This window comes from Carassius carassius, chromosome 4, assembly GCF_963082965.1.
Source record: "Carassius carassius chromosome 4, fCarCar2.1, whole genome shotgun sequence".
Taxonomy (NCBI): domain Eukaryota; kingdom Metazoa; phylum Chordata; class Actinopteri; order Cypriniformes; family Cyprinidae; genus Carassius; species Carassius carassius.
In genome coordinates this window covers 38,103,060-38,126,108 of record NC_081758.1, presented here as the reverse complement: position 1 = coordinate 38,126,108, position 23,049 = coordinate 38,103,060, and the positions used below count along the sequence as shown (strand labels likewise).

The 23,049-nt window shown below is 35.0% G+C and overlaps 1 protein-coding gene across 1 annotated transcript; it reads left to right on the top strand.

Annotated features, from left to right (window-relative positions):
- Window positions 1–118: 118 nt before the first annotated feature.
- Window positions 119–2,393, top strand: LOC132131437 (interleukin-17A-like). Its single transcript, XM_059543461.1, has 3 exons — window positions 119–271; window positions 1,529–1,704; window positions 1,971–2,393. The coding sequence occupies exons 1-3, from the start codon at window positions 257–259 to the stop codon at window positions 2,188–2,190; spliced, it is 411 nt and encodes a 136-aa protein (XP_059399444.1). The 5' UTR covers window positions 119–256; the 3' UTR covers window positions 2,191–2,393.
- Window positions 2,394–23,049: the final 20,656 nt, after the last annotated feature.

Genomic DNA, 23,049 nt, shown 5'->3' with positions numbered 1-23,049 from the left:
GACGCCATCGGTCCCCGTCAGGTAATGAGATGCTGTCCCAAGGCTGAAATCTGATGATGGAGTTCATTGTGAATGAGATGATGATGATGTCCTCTCTGGCTCATGCTACAGATTTTGGAGGTCTCCATTGAGATGGTGGTACATAAATATAGACCCAAAAGGAGGGGATGGACACACTTGGACTGGAAGCTTTACCCTCTACAGGCACGGCAAGCCTCCAGCCTCTCGCTGCACTCCTCACCTCCGTTTCTCCAGCATGCAACATCTACAGGTAAGTATCCAACACCATTCTCACATGAACTGCCTCACAAGATCAGCTAGGACCCAGAACTAGAGAACTTCAGTTACTTGGACTGAATCACTTTCTACTTCTGATACAGCCGATTACAGACAATAACTATCCTTCAAAACATTTGGGGTTGGTAAGGTTTCTTAATGTTTTTGAAAGAAGTCTTCTATGCTTACCAAGGATGCATTTATTTGACCAAAATGCATTAAAAACAGTCATACTGAGAAACATTATTACAATTTAAAACTGTTTAAAACTGTTTATAACTGTTTTCTATTTTAATATACATTCAATGTAATTTATTCCTGTGATGCAAAGCTGAAATTTCAGCATCATTACTCCAGTCTTCAGTGTCACATGATCTTTCAGAAATCATTCTAATACAGATTCGGAACTCAAGAAATATTTCTTATTATCATCAATGTTGAAAACAACTGTACTGAGTACTTTTGTGAAAACCATCATGCATTTTATTTTTTGATGATGTTAAAATGTTCAAAAGTACTGCATTTATCTAATGTAATTTTTTTTTCTAACATGACAAATGTCTTTAATGTCACTTTTTATCAATTTAATGATTCCTTGCCGAAAGTATGAACTTAAAGAAAAAAAAAAAGACCCCAAATTTTTTAAAGCTAGTGTGCAAATAATATACATAAATAATAAATAATACATAAATAATGCATATATATAAATTCAACAAAAAACATTGAGAAATTGACAAATCATGAAAATTAAATTGACCAAAAGTGTCTTGGCTGATCGCTAAACTAAAACAGATGGGGATCCAAACCTGAAAGTAACCTGACACTTTAGGATAAAATACGTTTTTAGTATTTATTAGAAATTTGTTTAAAAAAAATCAATTAATAAAAATGTCTGAGATGCAAACCTCAAATTACTATAACTGAGAGCCCAGGACAAATTTTTTGTAAACTACATTTAGTCATTACTGGTGCATTTAATATAGACTAAGGGATACAATTAATCTATAACTATTCTTAAACTTGAATGATGCCAATGTACACTGCTGAAAAGTGTCTGTGAATGTAGGTGTTATATTTTGGCATTAGCTTCAAATTGGCCGCAATCCATAAAGGGGTCTACAACTAAAAGACTGAAGATGACATGAGCATGACATTATTAGTTTGTACCCATCATCCAAAGCACACCAAACACAAAGAAGCCCACATAATACGTAATGATGGTTTGTTGCCTACTTCTCATTCTCTCACTCAGATTCTAGGACTCCTGAGCATTTTTGTGCTGGTCTTGAACCCCAGCCAGTGCAGTCCGATCATGACCCAGTGTGTGGAGCACACCTACTGCTCCTCCACCCTGAAAGAGTACCACACACAGCTCATCAGCCTGCCCAGCAGAATCAACGAGCGCAGCGTCGCTGCATGGAGCTACGAGTGAGTACAGCTGATTTTTAAGCCATTTAAAAATATGGATTTACAGACATTAATAGAAAAGGTATACTGCAGGTCCATTTTATACAAGATACATCCAATCATTTTCTTATAACATTTTGTAACAATTCAGAATTTGACAGTCTTAATTGGAATTAAATACAGACAATCTTATCTCAAAGACGTTTTGATGCCAATTAGGACAATTATAGACCATACAATTCTGAATATATATATATATATAAAAAAAATTTTTGCACCAATAACAGGGAGAACATCGACCTGGACCGTGTGCCACAGGTCATCTATGAAGCAAACTGCCTGAACAGTCATTCCTGTAAGGGGGTCGACAGCTCTTTCAGTCTGGAGAGCATCCCCATTGCAATCAAAATGCCTTTTCTCCGAAAAAACCCAAGATGCCCAACTTATGCACTGGAATTTGAGGATGTGAACATCGCCTGTATATGTGCTACATCCAGACAGAATTAGCGCTGGGTCTAACAATCAAGCAATCTAACAATTCAACTATTATAATAGCGTCACTTAAATGTAATCTCAACCACAAAGAAATCTACTGAATAACAATGCTTATCATCTTAAACAAACACCACCACAACGCATACTACAATATAGATGTCTTGAGTCGCTGAATGCTTGTAAATGTGATTAAATAAACTAGTTTTGTAACAAAATCCTCTTTCTCTCATTCAAGAAACAAATGTGTCTCCAATTAAAATGTATTCATCGAATTTACTGGACAAAAGCGAGGTTAGCAAAAATCAAGCTCTGTGATCGTTGTCATCAAGGCCCAAGCGGATTTAATACAGATGTTTTTGATATGTCCATCCATAACTTATTTTTGGCTATCATTCTTTAATTGTTGTTCTTTAATGACAATGAAACAGATCAAGCCTTGCACTTTTTGGACTTCCTTCAAATGTCACTGGTTTAGGCTACCTGGAAAAACTGCAAGACGTTTGCCTTCTTAACATTATTAGCTAGACGCTGCTTTCTCCTGCTGTGGAAACAAGAATTCCCTCCATCTTTCGATGACTGGATGAGAGATGTCATGAGCTTCATTCATTTGGAAAAAAATGAGGTGTATGTTAAAGGGCAACACTGGTATATTTTCTGAGATCTGGGATCCCTTCATTATTTTTCTTTCTGAATATGTCAGAAAGTACTTCTTCTTAGAGTGTGTCAATCTAAGCATTAAGATGTTAACATGACCGTGGCCTGAATCTGGTAAGGAGTGTGTGATTTTATGTGTGGATACTTATGTATATGCATTATGTATATGCAGCTTTATATACTTTAAAGCTGTAATGTTTTGTTTGTGGAGGTAATATACTGTATGCATACCTTTGATAAACGGTCTAAACGTCTAAACTGTTATGCTCTGATATATATTCTATACTCGACAAATTAGGCTTGATGTTCTTTGTTTTATAATATGTATCAAGGTTTTTTTATGTTTTATTTAGTTTGTTTAATTATAATTTAATAAATTTTCTTTTTTTCTCTTGGGATGGTGGGTGCATGGGGAAAAACTATTTTGTCATGATTCTCCTGTATCTGTATTCGATTATTATTGTAAAAGTTCAATAAACAGATAAAAAAAAAGGAAGAAAAAAGAAACAAATGTTTCAGTCCTCATCGCTGCTGGGTTTACTTATCAGTCACAAACATCAACGCAACCTGACAATGAAATAACAAAATATCTTATTTCAAAGTTAACAGCTAAAACTAAAAATAGAGTAATTAGACCAACAATCGAGACATGAACACACCTGCTGCAGGCACTTTTTCCGGCTTGACCGTTAGTGGTGCGCGGGTCGGGGTTTTTTACCAACCCGCGGGTCCCGCTTTTATGAAATTATTTGGCCCGCCCCAGCCCGCCCCAGCCCGCCCCAGCCCGCCCCGCAAATAAGGTAAAATTTCTTGACCCGCCCCGACCAGCCCCGCGTATCGGGGACATCACGGAAGTTACGTGCTACTTAGATCTTCGTATCGTAACCTCATCAATATAGGCTATAGGTAATTGCACTATGATGGTTCGTTCGTGAAAAAATCTTTCAGGTGAACGAATCGTTCTCGTTTACGTAATCCACTGACCATAGACAGTAAAAGACTAATTTCTCGTTCAATGAAGTTCCTCCCTCCACAGCCTATTAGCAGCGCATGCGCAGCTCGTGAACAGCTCTGTGAACTGTTTCATCCTGTCAAAGAGTTACTCAAGATTTGACGGAGCATGTGACTTGTTGAATGTACAGTCGTGGCCAAAAGTTTTTGAGAATTATACATAAATATTAGTTTTCAAAAAGTTTGCTGCTTAACTGCTTTTAGATCTTTGTTTCAGTTGTTTCTGTGATGTACTGAAATATAATTACAAGCACTAGATACGTTTCAAAGGCTTTTATCGACAATTACATGACATTTATGCAAAAAGTCAGTATTTGCAGTGTTGGCCCTTCTTTTTCAGGACCTCTGCAATTCGACTGGGCATGCTCTCAATCAACTTCTGGGCCAAATCCTGACTGATAGCAACCCATTCTTTCATAATCACTTCTTGGTGTTTGTCAGAATTAGTGGGTTTTTGTTTGTCCACCCGCCTCTTGAGGATTGACCACAAGTTCTCAATGGGATTAAGATCTGGGGAGTTTCCAGGCCATGGACCCAAAATTTCAACATGGTCCCTGAGCCACTTAGTTATCACTTTTGCCTTATGGCACGGTGCTCCATCGTGCTGGAAAATGCATTGTTCTTCACCAAACTGTTGTTGGATTGTTGGAAGAAGTTGCTGTTGGGGGGTGTTTTGGTACCATTCTTTAATCATGGCTGTGTTTTTGGGCAGAATTGTGAGTGAGCCCACTCCCTTGGATCAGAAGCAACCCCACACATGAATGGTGTCAGGATGCTTTACTGTTGGCATGACACAGGACTGATGGTAGCGCTCACCTTTTCTTCTCCGGACAAGCCTTTTTCCAGATGACCCAAACAATCGGAAAGGGGCTTCATCGAAGAATATGACTTTGCCCCAGTCCTCAGCAGTCCATTCACTATACATTCTGCAGAAGATCAATCTGTCCCTGATGTATTTTTTTTGAGAGAACTGGCTTCTTTGCTGCCCTTCTTGACACCAAGCCATCTTCCAAAAGTCTTCTCCTCACTGTGCGTGCAGATGCGCTCACACCTGCCTGCTGCCATTCCTGAGCAAGCTCTGCACTGGTGGCACTCCGATCCCGCAGCTGAATCCTCTTTAGGAGATGATCCTGGCGCTTGCTGGACTTTCTTGGATGCCCTGAAGCCTTCTTTACAAGAATTGAACCTCTTTCCTTGAAGTTCTTGATGATAAATTGTTGATTTAGGTGCAATCTTAGTAGCCACAATATCCTTGCCTGTGAAGCCATTTTTATGCAACGCAATGATGGCTGCACGCGTTTCTTTGCAGGTCACCATGGTTAACAATGGAAGAACAATGATTTCAAGCATCACCCTCCTTTTAACATGTCAAGTCTGCCATTCTAACCCAATCAGCCTGACATAATGATCTCCAGCCTTGTGCTCGTCAACATTCTCACCTGAGTTAACAAGACGATTACTGAAATGATCTCAGCAGGTCCTTTAATGACAGCAATGAAATGCAGTGGAAAGGTTTTTTTGGGATTAAGTTAATTTTCATGGCAAAAAAGGACTATGCAATTCATCTGATAACTCTTCATAACATTCTGGAGTATATGCAAATTGCTATTATGAAAACTTAAGCAGCAACTTTTCCAATTTCCAATATTTATGTAATTCTCAAAACTTTTGGCCACGACTGTAGTGAACGAATACGATCTTCTCGTAGGTGAAAGAGTTGAATGAATTGATACATCTCGTTCGTGAATGAAATGAATGAGATTATACAGGGTCAGTCGGCCAAGCATGTAAATCTCGATCAGCAATCAGCAGATACAAAGCGCAGTTATTGGTGCACATAGCCTACGCTTGTTTTCATATTTGGAATACAGAACATAACTCCACGTTTAATCCCCGATAAAACCTCGTGGTTTGTTAATCTGAACAATTTATTTAGACTATTTATTTAATGCGATCATGCACACACTTTAATAAAGCCAAATCAGTTTTCGTCACAAGTAAATACGTTCGTTGACCTAAGACATAACACATAAGACACTCTTTTTCGCCAACTGCTGGTGACGTATTTGTGTAATAAGAAAGGTTTACTGAACGAATCAGTGAATGAATCATTTTGGTGAACCAACTGAAAATCAACGAATCTCTTGAAAGAATCAAAATTTCCACCACTAAATTCCATGCAACATAAATTTGTTTTTAGTGACCCGCCCCGCAATAAAGTGCCAATTTCTTAACCCCCCCCCCCCCCCCCTTAACTAATAAGCAACAATATAAAATATAAAAATAACAAAATAATATTAAATATATTGACACGTTTGATTTTTATTCAAAATTTTAGAAATTATATTTTATTTATATTAACTATATTAATTAATTAATTCGTTTTTGCATTCATCCATTCATTTAATAATGTATTTATTTATTTACATATACATATAAATTTATCTATTATGAGTAGGCTTAAATGTATATAAATTAATATTATAAATACACAGAAAATGTGAAGATGTTTTGTTTTAAAATAATGGTAGCCTAAATGGTAAATGGACTGCATTTATATAGCGCTTTCAACAGACCACATGGCCATCCAAAGCACTTTACAATGTGCCTCACATTCACACACTCATTCATACACCGACTGCGGTGTCAGCCGTTCAAGGCGCCATCCAGCTCCGTCGGGAGCAGCTGGGGTTAGGTGTCTTGCTCAAGGACACCTCGACACTTGGTCAGGTGGAGCCGGGGATTGAACCACCAACCTAAATTGCACCCTGAAGGCAGATTAAAAGAAGACTTTCACAAATAAAACTGCTAACTGTCTGTCACAATTTCCCACTCGCATCACTCCATTAATCCACATCACTCCAGTGAATATTTGGCAACAAAATGTCCAAGAAATAAAAACTTTAATTTAACACAAGCTGTCACAAAAAGAAACTTTTTAAAATTAAGAACAATCTAAATTTATGAAATATTGAATACCAAAATTCAAAACGCCATAATCCACATCACATAATCCATGTAGAGTAAAAATGCGATTTACTGTTATTTTAGTCGTATTTAATAATACAATAATTAGAAAACACAAAATAAAAATTTAATTAAATAACACAAATTGGCAAATTAAAATATATCTATAAAATCGTAATTCTGGCATATTGATTAAAAAAACATGAATAAAGAAATACATGTATAAATTATAACAAATAAACAATTATCATAACCTACATTATTGCCTTGATATATGATATATTGGTTTCATAGCTGTAAGATACGTATACAATACACCAAGATGTCTAGCAGAAATTAAGGAGAAATAAATGTTTTTTATTTAATAAATTTTATTTTATTTTATTTTATTTTATTTTATTTTATTTTATTTTATTTTATTTTATTTTATTAAGCAGGCAGGCAGTATTGACGCATGCAATTACATTCAATGGCCACTAGGTGCCGACGTAACATTACGAGAATCTCTTGATCCCTCTAGCAGATTGTTGCAACATCTGAGTTCAGCTCACTAACAGCAACTGTTCATGTGAAATCCTTCCAATTAGAAAATACAGAACAGGACAGTTCAGTTTGTTCACCTAGTTTGTTTAGTCAAATGTCCAATGCCGAATTGCTGATTTATAAGAATGAGTGGAAAAAAGGGGAAGATCGTTAATAAAAAAAAAGATTATAGGGGAAAGACAAGTCAGTGCATTGCATTGCATTGCTAAAATCAGCATGTGCCTGTGACCCCACAGATGGCAGAGGGAGGGTGGAAGTGAGTTTGTCTCCTTCAGGAGTGATCAATTAAACCCATCCAACCCACATTGACTGCCTCCTCCAGTATTGACTCATTTGGACTGTCTCACACACACACACACACACACAGATTACTGACACACATAAACCAATGAAATTTTGATCCGGATTCTCTTCGTCATGGTTTTATTATGCAAAACCAGAACATAGATGGTCATAGAGTACTTGGACTATCAATCCGCAAAGAGTTTTACATGTACATGTGTGTATGTGACACTGATACAGTGAGATGAGTCATAATTTCTATGACTGACCACTATTCATCAGCACTCTTTGCCTTTTTCTGTCTCTTTCATCCTCTCTTACTCATAGACAGACACATAAACACATCTAAAGCAAGAAAAAAGCAGTGTTTAAGACCAAGAGCACATGCACCACATTGAAGGAGGACCATAAGGCTGTAGACAAAGAGAGAGACAAGTGAATGATTACAGGGCCTAGGATGGATGAAATTACAGACATGGATGAACAAACTGCACTTATTTCTTTGCTGTTTTTTCTCTTTCTCTTTAACACTCATTCGCTTTTTCACATGAAATTAAAGAGGTTTTGATGGATTCCCTTTCAAATTTACAATATAAACACCACAGTACTGTATATGTTGGATGAAAGCTTGAGGGAGGGAGGAACTGACTGGCAGGATGGGGGAAAAGATCTTAACCATTAAAAGTGTTGCCAGTAAAGATGGCTGACTCACTCGCTTGATCTAACCATGTAACAGGGTGGAGATCTGAAGACTGTAACAGTGAAGATCTCACTTGTTGTCTTGTTTTTCTCCATGTCATTTTTCATCATCATCATCTTATTTTATTTATTTATTTAATTATTTATTTTTGAGGATCTTTTTCTACAAATGTGCAAAACTAAACTGTGTTTTCTTGCATGCTACACTTCACAAAATCTTTTTCACCCTATAATGTGTCTTATTAGATTTCTAAGGCATCTGAATGATCAATATGATCAAAACTTTGCTGAAAACCAATTGCACACAATCTATACCTGCTTTTTTAAATCTGATTGATAATTCAACCTTTTTTTTTGGTAAGTATTACCCTTTGAGCTCGTGGCACACTTTTTGTTGTGAAATCTTAAAAATAAGAGTAAATTATATTGTTAGTAATATTTCATGATGAATGCTTACTGGGCTGAAGCAATGTAGGTTTATTTGATGTTATTTATTTTTTATAGAAAAATCATGTTAAAATTAATCTAATATCTAATATAATCCATCAGGCTTTTGAGGAGCGTTTAATTGTTCATCATAGCATTGCATTACATGTTTTGCCCCCACAATATATATTACATCGCTTTGATCATAAAATTAAGCATTTTAATATAATTTTCTTTAAATATAACCAAGACATTTTATTTGGAGATATAAAGTGACACTGATATATATATATATATATTCTTACTATATTGTACTATATGAGTCATGAAACCCTGATCTATCAAATATGATACAAACATTAATACACATATGCATTTTCTTTCTAAATATTTTGTCATTGGTTCAATTAAATGTTTTGGTTTTAAAAAATTAGATTCCAACTATTATTTCATATGTAAGACTTAATAGTGTTAATATCTGGGTTGTTTCTCAGACAGCAAATGAATCTAAACAGAGAGCAAACTGAGAATTCTTTCTATGTTTCAGCAATCTGATCAACAATAGATACAAAGGTTTATAATCAAAAGCAAGAGAGCTTAATATGACATTTCTTGTTTAATACTTCCAAGACCATGTAATCTATGAATTACTTATATAAATTTTTATTTCTACTTATGAATTTTAGGAGAAATATATTGAAAGCTACATAAAACACGAGGGAGATCTCCATTGACCCTCCTAAAAATACAATTGTACTCTGGGTTTTGGCAATACATTTAAATATAAAGGACCTAGAATCTAAAATGATTAGCTTTTGAATCATTCCAAACACAAAATCGATCAGCTGGTTAAACATCACAATACGCTTTATTTCCGATAGTTTAGACTCAACTCAAATTCTACTCGACTAAACTGTACTCAAAGTGCTTTGAACGGATCCTGTTTGAAATAAAACTTTTTAGATAAGTGATGATTAAATATGAACAGGTTTATTCCCAATACATATAAAAAAGTATTTATGCACATACATTAATTATAACATTTGAAGTCTTTGCTTGGGTGCTGTACAATTCAAATATTTAAGAGAGGACACATTCTTAAAAAACACGGATCCAAAAAAGTGTTTTTTTATCATTAGTGTTGGCTCCCCAAAGAACCTTTCAATGAACAGTTCTTAAAAGTAACATTTTATCAATTTATAAAGAACCTTTTGTTGGATGAAAATGTTTAATGGATGTTAAAAGGTTCTTCATGGAATCACATGGTGCCCCTTTATTTTTAAGACACAGCTTTTGCTAACATGTTGTCTCTTAATCATCTAATAATTTAAGCTATGTTGTTCAGTTAATCAATATGGATACTGTTTCAGAGATCAGGTTAATAGTTCTACTCTTCTCCTTGATCATCGTCATCATCTTTTCCTCTCTTTTATCACTCTCCTTCTCCCCTCCTACTCTCATCTTCACATGTCTGAGATATGCGGGGAGTGAAGCATTCTATCCCTCTGCAGTGAGGAAGGTGAGGAGTGTGAAAGATGTGATGAAGAGGAAGGTGGGGAAAGCAATTCATCTGAGAAAGAGGTTGAAGAGGAAAGCTGTATTTTTTTAACACATCTGGAATTGTATTGCTTTTCGAAGCATAGATATTGAGCTAGGATACTGAATGTAAATATCAGTTTACACTCTAAGTTATCTAATTACACATTACTATAATAATCTTCAAGAAAACGTCACATTTGTAAAAAGTGACAGCAAAGACGTTTCTAATGTTACAAAAGATTTATATTTCAAATGAATGCTATTTTCCGTTCATTAAAAATCAGTGGTTTCCACAAGAATTAAAATCAAGCCACAAAATTGTTTGAAATATTGATAATAATAAAATATATTTCTTGAGCATCAAATTAGAATATTAGAATGATTTCTGAAAGAATTATGTGACACTGAAGACTGGAGGAATGATGCTGAAAATTTTCTTTAGCTTTTACACCAGAGGAATAATCACATTTTAAAACATAAAATATAAAACAGTTATTTTAACATGAACATGAACTTTTAACATGAACATTGCCAGATCATCTGATCAGTGAACAATATCATCATGCAGTGTAGATATCAAAACCACCACAAATGTTGAAAAAGGAAAGGGAGCTTTAGCTGAAGCTTTAAAAAGAAAATTAAGATATGATTTACTTTCAATAGTCTTACAAACTTTTTAAGTGTTAACTATATTCATATTTATGTTTAAATGCCACCTTGTCCTCTTTCCCTGTCTGCTGCTCCTTCATCCTTTACTCTGTCTTAGTTGGGAACCTGGCATTCCTTTATTGTTTGAACAGGGTCCTCACATCAAGGCCATGCCTTCAGCTAGGGGCTGTTACCCTCTGACCTTTCCTGCATTAGGTATGTGCAGCGAGACCTCAAAGAGCTGGAATCCGTCTGAAGTCAAACCTGTGTGCTGACACACAAGGGAAGTACACACACACACACCATGGAGGACCACCGAGGGGCTGGGAACATGTTGAAAACAACATGTTCAGGAACGCCGTTCATCACACACATGCAGAAAAACAAGGGACCTCCTCCATGTGCTGAACTCACCATCTCACACAAAAACACTGTGATGGACACTTGTTTTTGTTGCATTTTATGAAAATAAAATTTTTTGTTGACTTTTTTTTCTATCAACATGCATGATCAGATCTTTTTTTTTTTTTTTTTTTTAACTATTTTCTCAATAGGAACAGGAGACCACAGTGGGACAGCCTCTGTCCGGCATCCATCCATCATGAGACACTTGAATAAAAGCAATGATTAATTACTCACAACATTGGTTTCTCTCTGCTATCACTGTGGTTTTGTAATCATCCTCTTGCACACATCATCAAGGGGTTTTTGGTATTTAGAAATGAAAAATATTCTGTTATCTTACGGTCATTTAGATCCTAAATTATCTTTATCATAATGTTTGATATAAAAAAATTGAATAATGTATTTCTAAGGAAGAATCAGGCATGCTTTATAGATAGTTTTTTCCTTTACATGGAAAGCATCACCAATTTTTTTTTCATACAAGAAATGTCTCCAGTTGTTTCTGCATTAAAATTTATTTTTAATAAACTGCAATATTCTCTAAACATTCTCAGGAAGGTTGTGTTTGCATTTAAAATAACATTTCTTCAATTAATCTTTTTTTTCACCTGAAGTTCAGCAAAGAGCAAGTTCTTTATGGTTCTAAAACATCTTGATGTCACATCATAGGTTTTTCAGATCAGCACTTTTTTTTAAACACCAGTAGATGGTTTTCTAAAGAACTAGAGAATTAAAATATGATTTGTGGAACTAAAAAATTGTCTCCTCCTATATGTATTTTGTTTCTTATTGATTGTAACTTACTTTTGGTATTTAACCTAAACATGAAAAGGTTAAGAAATAAAAATCACTGACATTTTTCACTGAGCAGATTTTTCAAAGTGTTCAGAGCTACTGTAATCTTGCAAAGAAAGAAAATATTAATGTTAATCGAGACAAATTATGAAAGGAATATCAATTCTTGTAATTACTGAGATCTTCATCATTACAGAAATGGCAAAATTTTAACTAAAGTTCCTTTGTAACACATAATTCGTTCTTATTTGGTGTCCTAACAATTAGTTTATAGTAAGTCTATAAGGCTGTGAAATGTTTGAACATTAAAATAATGTTCTTATGAAAACAAATGAATGTTAAATAAGTATTGACATTTAACAAATAAAATGTTTTTTCTTCAATGAATAAAATAGAAAAAACTGTTGTGGAAGGACACTTTATTAATTCATTTCTATTTTATTCGTTTAAACATCATTTTCAAAACACTTACATTTAGTAATTCGATCAAATAAAACTGTTGTCGCTTGCACAAACATTATTTTTCGTTTTTGTAACGATAGAACAAGCAAATTAAAATGGATTTGTTAAAACAGACGGGTAGACGGATACTTAAACGACAACCCGAAGATATTTGTCTAATTAAGAATGTTTTATCAATGTTGCCGTTATTTGTATAATTTAAAGCGATTTTCCGTTTACAGCAGAGTTAGGCTATTTTTTTAAACTTCCCTCTGCAAGCTTTAAGAGCATACATTTCCCTGTTGGATCACATATCAGACGCCAAAACACGTGGATCATCTAATAAACAGTCACATATCAACGAAAAATCAGTTGCTTTTAAACGTGATGTCGAAAAACTAAAGCGCTCTTGAGTTTCAGTGATGTGACAACAAATGAGCACTTTACATAGACACGCCTCTCCACGCACGCACGCACGCGCGCTGAGGAATGTCAGACATCTCTGTGACCTTTAATCGCTTTTAAAGATGAGCTCCAATAGTTTTACGTCTCAATAGGGCTCATTCATAAATTTAGCTGTTAAAAGACAAAGAGTAGAAATAACTCCATAACGTGGATGTATGTAAAATCCATAGGTGAAGTTAACAAAGGCAACAAACGTAAGCACCTTTATAAAAATCATAATAACTTAGATAAAGTAGAAATAGTAAATTAAATGATTGGTGTTATTTTTGTTTACAACAATGTAATTAATAAAACAAACAAGCAAATATTTTCATTTTGATGTTAGCTACATTGTTTTTTGTGTAATATAATTTAAAATGTTATATCTATTTCTCATTATAGACAGTTTTAATGACTTGTAAACATGACAAAAAGGGGATACAGTGGATGACTTCTAGGTGTTAAAGAGTTTTAAATTATATTTGACAGGAAATTACAAAGGTATCTGTCTGAGATCCTGTCAAATAAATTATAGAAACATTTTTAGGCAAGGTAGTGATTGTGTTTGAGTATATTAAGATGCATATAGATGAATTAAATTTAATAATAATAATAATTATTATTATTATTTTATTTATTTTTTGCTCTTTAATGTGAAAGTTTGACGAATTAAATTATAAGAAAATGTAATGCTTTAATGCAAGTTAATTTGCTTTTGGCTTTAGATATTTTTTAATCTTAGAAATTAAATCAGTTGTGAAGGATTCAAAGTTTTAAAAAGAAAAAAATTAATCATTATTACTATAAAATGAAACAAAGAAAACAGACCAAGCACAAGTAAACATGAAATAATCCATTAAATGCATTGATCCAACAATGACCAATCAGCTCTTCTGTGACGTCACCAAACGGCAGTCTTTTGTTCATTCTGCTGATTCTCGCTCTGCTAGGCAGGAACACTGATACCGAGACTGAAGGCTGAATAGCGGGTCTGGGTGGTATGTATGGTGCGGAGCAGTGGCCTGGCGCCACATGGATATATGCTCGAAACCTGAGACACTGAGCAGTGGCTCTGAACTCTGACATCTGGGAATTCTGTAGATGTTGACCTCTGAGGGCCAGAAGTCACCTGGGGGTCCACCAGTTTCCTTTTTGAGAAGAGGGAGAGCGAGCAAGACGGAGATCAAGGGGCAGGTGGGGGGAGAGCAAGGAAACCATAAGAGAGGTCATTGACTAGTCTGAAGAGAGGAAAGAGGAAGGTTGATGATGCCTGAGCCCACATCTGGCAATAATGGTGGATATCTTATTATTTACATTTCCATTCAAGAAAGCATTTCCGGCACCTTGGTGAAAAGAGAGATTGAGTGTCCTGTGAGACAAACATTGGGAGTGTTCCCAGTCATTTGTGAATAGTTGATTCACAGTGTGTTTGTTCATTTTTTGACAGCAACAAACGTGAGGCAGATGGCAAAAATTGTCGTAACGATTTAAAAAATATCTATTTTTAATGTAAACATTTTTTTAAAATATGACTTGTTCTGATAGAAATAAAACAATATATGTAAATCACAAAATTAAAATGGCAAGGTCTTACAATAATGTTCCATTTGTTTAAAATTACAGTTAACTACATAAGAGTTAACATGAACTAATCATTAAATATACTTTTATACATTTTTATTGAAAGCTTTTATTAATATTAGTTAGTTAATTTCAACATTTTGTAATACATCAGTAATACGTTGTATCTGTTAATATTAATGAACCTGCACTAACATCAACTAACAGTGAAATATATATATATATATATATATATATACAGTGACCAATGTAATGCTCAATGTTAATGTTGGTTCATTTATTAACTGAAGTAACTGATGCACTGTTAAAAATGTATTGTATTTTTACTGGAAAATCCTGGCAACTAAATGCCGTGAATTTACAGCAAGTAATACAAGAAACATACTGTTGATTTAATACAATAAAATTCTGTGTTTATAAAGCAGTGTTGCTGTGATTACAGTAGCATTAATACAATAAAATGTTGTATTTTGTATTGTTGTTGTACAATCCTCAACAGTGGTGACAATCCCGAAAAACAGAATTGCAGCAATGCATGCTGGGAGCCATGAACATGTTTTGTATGCTGGCATGAAACATGTCACCATTGTTGTGTTTCATACGCCAAATGTTGATGTGTGTGAGTTTATAAATAACCAAAACATGTTTTAAACAAAAAGTTAGCAAAGACAATATTTATACGCTGTTAAACATCAGTGTACGAACCACAACAGTGTTTCAAATTACTTATTTTTATATCAGTTGGTTCACTTAAACCATTTTAGTGCAGTCAGTAGGTTGCTATTAAAACAGACTTGCTGATCTGCTTTATATATGCAGAAATGTTTTCTGAAAGCAACTGCTGCAGAAAAAATTATTGCAGCAAAAGTTGAGGGTCAAGAGCACAAGTGAAGCAAACCCTGATCTCTATGATGGTGATCTCAAAAAAACATTTTCAATAAGACATCAACATCTTAACCTCTGTGAATTCTCAATAAGAACTTCTGTAGATGCATGACAGAAATAAAATCATTCTGGTTAGTATTACTATAAGTGAAGCTGGTAATGCTGTTTGTGGAGTTGTGGCTGAAGAAAGTTGTAGTTTGTGTTTTTATTTCTCTTTCTTTCTTGCTTGTTCACAGCAGGTGTTTGAATGACTGAGAGAATGTTGCAGGAAAATTTTACTAACCTTAAAATAACATTATACTAATATGGAAACTGGATTTTTTTATGTTAGAAAGAATATGAAAGTACCAGTTTTAATGCTATCCCACAATGCTTTGTGGTGTCTGTAAAACAATGCTTCTACAGTGTAGTTACAATAATATTACAGGACTGTCCTTCAATTTCCCATCATGCATTCGCATTTACAATAAAAACCATGAATACAGTGTATTGTTGTAAAATGTATTGTAAAATTACATCAATTGCTAACAGTGTGGGACCTAATTAAAATGTTATAAAAAAAAAAAAATTTCTTTGACTTTTTCCCTCATTATTCTACTTTTCAATGCTGCTTAGAAATCATGCAGTCCATGAATGTTAAAATATAAGAACAAAACCAATTCATGCTTTTAAATTTTAAATAAATACAGGAAAAATTAATTTTTCCACACAGCTATAAAAACAAGTAAACATCCCTCAAGATTTGTTAATGCCGAATTTTGATTTATCTATAGCTATAAATACTAAGAATATAAAAATTTCAGTTTAAAGTATTGGATGTCGTAATTGCATTTACATACAATATTGTCAAAGCATTACACACAAAATTACTAATGATGAAAAATACAGTTTAACAAATACCAATAATTAAATCATATTAACAACAATAATGGATGGTCTTTGATTATATACACTGACCAGGCAGTATTTTTTTAATACTGAAAATAAAATAAAAAATTAAAAGAGGAATGATGCATGAGAGTTTACAGAGGTATAGTGAAAGTGCATGACATGCTCCTGCATCAATGTGTCTGTGTTTGCATGTCACTCAACTCTAAACAGCTCTCCAGTTCCTGCTATAACACTTTACAGTGTACAGAAGGCTCTATGCCACCCACCTAGCTGGAATGTCATGCATGCAATTAGGAGAGATTGTAGCAGGAGCTGGGGGGCTGGTACGGGATGGGATGGGGGCTGGGGCTACACTAAGGAGCTGGAGACTGCCTGAAGAGTCAGAGAGAGGGGGTGGAGAGAAAGGAAAAGGTGGAAGGGGCCTTCAGAAAAACAAGTGAGGTGAAGAGAGGTTTGAACACATCGGCTTCTCACAACCTCACAGTTCCTTCCCCTAACAGTCATCAATAGCTATTGGCAACATGGGGGGGGGGGGGGGGGGTAGAAGAGATATAGAGATAGAAGAGAGAGGACAGCTACATACATTAACAAACAGAAGGAAATGTATAATCAAAGATAAAACAGAAAAAAACTCAAATTAAGTGAATGTTTGAGTCATTTCCCCAAAATAGAAACAACTACTAAACCTACTCCATTATATATTTAACGCTTAAGATTAACAAGCAAAGAGGAATGCATTGCAAAAAATTACATAGATGTAGGCTACAGATTCAATTAAATAAATACTTCAATTAAATTAAACATTAAATTAAATAAAAGCAAGTTTTTTAATTAAATACTTTCTTTCAATATCAATTGTTTTTCAGTGAGTTGGATAAGTCCCCCTTGTACAATGCTTTGCAAATATGTTTTAAATAGTCAGATGTTTTTGCACAGGCACACATGCATTTTTCACATAAAATGAGATTCAGCATAAACCGAAACCTATTTTTATTATTATTATTATTATTATTATTTAATCATTAAATAAAAACACAGTGATCTATATGAGTTGGTTGACACATATGCACATTTCTGAAAATTGTACACATTTCAGGACTTTTATAAGCTATATTTGTTTTGAACTGTTCACTTCTTTATTCACATATTTTGATTGTGAGATTTATTCTAATCACGCTTATTTATATTTCATGTAATCCCAGTTAAATTCACAGATTACCCATCTAAAATACAACAAGAATTTGATTTATTTGTGATGATTTACAAGATTGTGCGGTTAATATTGTTTTCTTTATCATTAACAGCTAAACTGTTTTTCACATGAAACACAAACATACTGTACATACATCCAAAAAGATGCATCAAAATGTTTCATTGTTTTATTACAAACATTTTATTTGATGTCATATTTAGTTCTAGCAAAATCCTACAGCTTTAAAAAAAAATAGAACATACAAATGTAAAGTGTATAACATCATACACCATTGCAATTAAAAAAAGACAATTGCACCATGAGATTTTATGTTACAAATGTTTACAAATGTTAAATGAGTGTAAACAACTGTATGTACTTGGTTTTGAGCTTAACTGAGAGAAGTGCAGTAAATGTGTATTTTAAATAATCTGTCTGTATAAAAATAATCTTGGATCGATGTATCTGTACAGACATTTAGATTATAAAACATTAATAACAAAGCCGTGTGAAAGAACAGCAAAGTATTCTCAAATTAAGCTAACTTTTATCAAACCCATGAGAGTTTACTCCATTTGCTGGGATGTGGGCGTGACCATCAGGGTTTGGGACGCGTCACGTGGTCATTAAAGAGGCGGAGATTTTCTTTCTTTCCCCTCATTCTCGAACCTATGTAACATGGGTTGGATGAATAAGAATATTTTATTCATCTTTAGGAATATACACAGAACCAACATAAATGTAAAGTTTTTTTTTTATTTATGTTAAACTTGCAAATGTTTTAAAAATATTAAAGCGAAATGTTCATAGCAGAATAGATCAAATGCTTTAGTGATTTGTAGGCTATAATAAAACACTTAACTTCATTTTATTATTTCTCATTTAAACGTGCATAAATATTTAAAAATTACAATGCGTAAAAATAGTTAGGCTAGTCGTGTAAACTCCTGATTGTGCGCATGTGTGTGTGTGTGTTTTTTTGAAAGTTTGAGAAGGACAGCACGTGCATCACGAACAAAACAAGAACACAGGCTATATATTAACCATTGCATGCGAGCACGGAGAAGAAAGTTAATGGTTCGTTGACAATTGTGAAGTGCATGCTATTTTGCTAATGGATTCACGGCCAAAGGGTTGATGTTTCGTGATTTATGTTCCCAGCAAACAAACAACGTTCCTTTGACGTTAAGGGTAAAGTTATTTTCAAAACCAGTTCCTCACATTCTAAGGACATTCTTTTTAGATTGTATTTGTAAACCTTCGAAAAACACTAATCTTTTAATAAAGTGCATCATCCTTATCATGGCCTGCGTGTTATGCTTCTTATTTGCTCTACAAACACAAACACACATTGCACTGAGAAGGTATAGCTAGGATATAGGCCGTTTCATGTGTGTGTGTGTGTGTGTGTGTGTGTGTGTGTGTGTGTGTGAGTGTGTTATAGAAGGGGAGAGGGAGAGGAGGGTGTCCCTCTTGATACGTCCGCTGCATACTGAATTCACGCTCTGCTTTGGATCAAACGCTCTCTGCCGATTAGCTACACAATCAGCTCCCTGCAGTAAACGGGGGAGAGTAAGACAGAGAGAGGCGGTTCTTTTCCGCCGGACAATGCCATTATTTAAGCTCCATTGGTCAGGAATGCCGGATTTTACAGGCCGCTGCCCTCCTCTAGGCGTCAACCAAAGGGCCTCCACTGAGGGCCCCCCCCCCCTTCCTCTCTCTCTCCTCGGGTCACCATATCTGTCCCGGAGACCTATAGCTTTCTCAGTGCCAGTTGCTTCTCTAAGCTGGCATCTCTGGGAGGCTATAAAAACCAGCAGGGCCGTCAAATTCTTACAAAGCTCATTATAGAGAAAACTACAATCTGTTTTTATTTTCAAACTATTGATATAAGGCTAACATAAATTATATTAAATATATAGGCTAATAATGACATTTAATTTGACTGAAAAAAAAAAACAAATAGGAAACATACAAATATAAGGCTCTTCAATTAACACAAAAAAGGCAACATTTGAATTAACTAAGTCACAAACGTTAGGCAATTTAACATTACTGATCCAACCTATAAACCAATTTATGACAACAAAATGTTTGTATGAGTTAAATCAGGTAGAAATAACTATTGGTAACAATTGCGTGTTACCACTTTACGGTGTACTAAAATATTAAAGATTTGTCATAAAAAAATATCATTATGTGTTTATGCTAGTGCGAATAATATGCAACCTTTTTTCCTGCTTTGAAGTGGAAAAGCGTTCCCAGCCAAAGAATCCTCAATAAACGCCAATGGAATGTCTATAATAATTTGTACATTAATTAAGATTCACAGAGTCACATAAGATTATTCTGGATAAATGACGAATAGATATAATGAACAAATTTCCATTTTTGTGTTTTATGGGTTCTTCGAGTTTGTGCAGGATCTTGTTTTATTCTTACAGGATTCTCATTTGTTTATGTATTATAGTTCTATTATGATAGTTCTAGTAATAGCTATTGGTTTTAAACGATGATTAAATTCCATTAGAATTATTTTAGAATTTTGACTAGTTAAAAGTAGCTATACGGTCAACAATAAACGTTTGTAAAATTGACCTTTATTATGTTTCTTCCTGTGGCATGGAATTTAATAACAGTTTTCATGTAATCTGCTACTTTAAAACTACAAATTCATGTAGTCTTTCAATCTAGCATAAAAGGAAATTTGTGAATGGAGAGCAGAATTTGTGAGTTCATTGTAAAACTAAAACTATACGATGACGTTTCCCTCCAAGTAGCCTATCGCGGGTTTCACAAGACAGTTAAATGCCTTTGACTTCAACCAATGGTTCTTCAAGCGGCAAAGACTAGCGCAGAAACGCGCCAATCGCGAAGACGCATGCAAATGAGGAATTTGCTTCAGCAAGAGCTGAATGTCAACTAGTCAAAGATGGAGTCTTGAGCAAGGAGGGCCATTGGCTTGCCATGGATAAATTACGGTTTTGATTTTTTAGACCAAGAGGGGAAAGAATGCGCGAGCGTGAAGGGATGGCACTATGTTACGCGGGATGAATGCGAATATATTTGAAGAAATTCACGCTTCTTTCCTTGCAACCCTTCGGTCCAACTTTTTCTTTTTTTGTCGGTGTCTTCTTCTGCTTTCAAGGATTGTCCCTCCCTTGGCCAGGTACCATTCATGAAATTTAGGGGTTCCTTTTTCTGTTCGCAAGTAGCATCCGGGTGATTTGATGGAAATGGCGGGAGCTCAGGGGCAAAAACGACAACGTTGAGTCGGCTTGGGTGGGGAGAACGACGAATGGGGTGCCATAGAAGCCCCTTAACATGGCTGTAGTTAGAAATGTGAAGCGCGCGCTGGTGATGATATCAAGAGGGCATCGCGCTTGAGAAGTCTTGTCTGTCAGGCTGTCATTCAGTCCGAGGGAACAAGCTCCTTTCTTTCTTTTCTTTTGTCATCAGTGTTGATCTGTTGCAGCCACCTGGTTGGTTATTTAGTCCGAGGAATCCATGTAGCTAAAGCATCTAACTTCACCATATTCTCAAGAAGCCAATGATTAACTTGCAAAAGGGTGTTGGAAGCCTAGTCCGTATTTTCCACGTGTCTTTCTACACTGTCTAAATCAGTAACTGTAAGATAATAGATTTGGGAAATAAAAGATTTTGCAAGCTCAAGTGAAATGGAGAAGTAGCTAGAAACACGATGTGCCACTTTCTTTCTCTTTTTTTTCTTCTTTTTTTTCTTTTCTTTTTTTAAATATCGCAGCTCCGGGTTTTAAGTCTATATAAACGAAACAAAAATGTGCAGTTTCTAATTGCAAGAGTGTTATTTTGTTGCAAATGCTTTGTTTGTGGATAAATTCCTGAGTGCATTGAAATTCAGTCTTTTTTGTGTGTGCGTTTACACTGCCATTGTTGTTTCGAAAAATATTCAGGGTAGCAATTCCTATAAATAATTTAATGTCCGTAATTAATGCGTAAAAATGTACTGGTCGATTGCACGAAGTTGTGCATAAATATGTGTGTTTTTAGCTCCTCATTAAAGTATGATTTGTACAGTTCGGTTTGATATTTACATTTCAGCCAAAATATAAAGGTTTGTTTTAGGAAAAATTAAAACCTTCCGTGTTTTTTCCCCACCAAGTGTCCAATAGCACTGATAATGTATGCATTGAAAATAACAACCTTACGGAGCCTCCGCCCCCTCACCTTGTCCCCTAACCAGGGGGTTTCAAATTGCCACTTTGGCAAAGGGGACAAGAATAATACGTATTAAACGAAGGTTTCTCATAGCCTACTGTATCGCGGAATGTGCTCTTTGCCCTATTTTTTCCTCTTCCTTCGTATCACACTCAAAGCAGTGTGTTCGTTGCTATTTGCTGCTGAAATTGTATGAAAAACATGCTGCTAAATATAAATGTTCATTTGGTGATTGTGCCACGTCTTGCTTAGTTTTAATTACATGTGTGTTTTCTCCCTCAGCTTAAGCTTTAATAACAGACGGTATACCCCAGTTGGAAGGTTTGGAGATTTTTAATTTTAATTTGGCCCTCCAGTATCTTTATTTTTCTTAAATGTTCCCTTCACGTAGGCTTTATAAATTACATCAACTCTTAAAATTACATCGCGTTAAGTTGATTATGGTAATCACCATTTTGACCAGTACATGGTCTAATATTTACATTAAAATTCCTGTTATTTTGGGGGATTGCACTCTATGTGGAGCACGTGTCATTTCGATTAATCAGTTCAAAATATAAACCATTATTTCACACCCTGTGTTCAGTTTCTTAACTGTTGTTGTCCAGGGCCCTTTTTCTGTTGTACTACTGTGCAGTCAGATGAGCAGTGCAATATTAAAAGGGCATTGGATGACAAAAAAAGAGGATAGAAAGACAGAAAAAGTCACCTTTACCCTCCCCCTAGAAGTTTTCAAGTTCTCCCACCCTCAGTACACTATATAACTTGTGTATCCGTTTAAATTTCATGATTGATATAACAGGTGTAATTAATTTATTCTATAAAGACGTATTATGACGCCAAAATGGCGTTGCTACTCAACTATACAGAATTATAAGACAACAGATGCTGACGCGCTCCAGTAAAATAAAATAAAGCGTAATGGTTACCCATTAAAGCAAACGTGTGGTTAGCGAAAATTTAGTCTACCCGTTTACTATTATATAGGCTATTGCTCTTTAATTAGCCTAAATTCACTTGCCTAAATGCAACTATGACGGATGATTTCGCTCCGCTGGATTGAAGGCCTGTTCAAATGTGGCCCATGCATTGTGGCCTGTGCTAAAGTCTGTTGCTTTGACGATGTTGCACTACTGAACCATCTACTCAAGCAGTGCAATAGTATTGTCATTGCATACGGCTTTCGCCTACTCACCCACAAGAGCCTTTAAACATTGCTGTGGCGAGCGGTAGGCTATATGGTTAAGGGCGTTCAAGTAGTAGACTATTTC

Bases quoted from the DNA above. Each gene is read 5' to 3' on its own strand.
- LOC132131437 (XM_059543461.1), top strand. The intron at 1,705-1,970 runs GTGAGTACAGCT...CACCAATAACAG, and splicing joins GTCGCTGCATGGAGCTACGA to GGAGAACATCGACCTGGACC.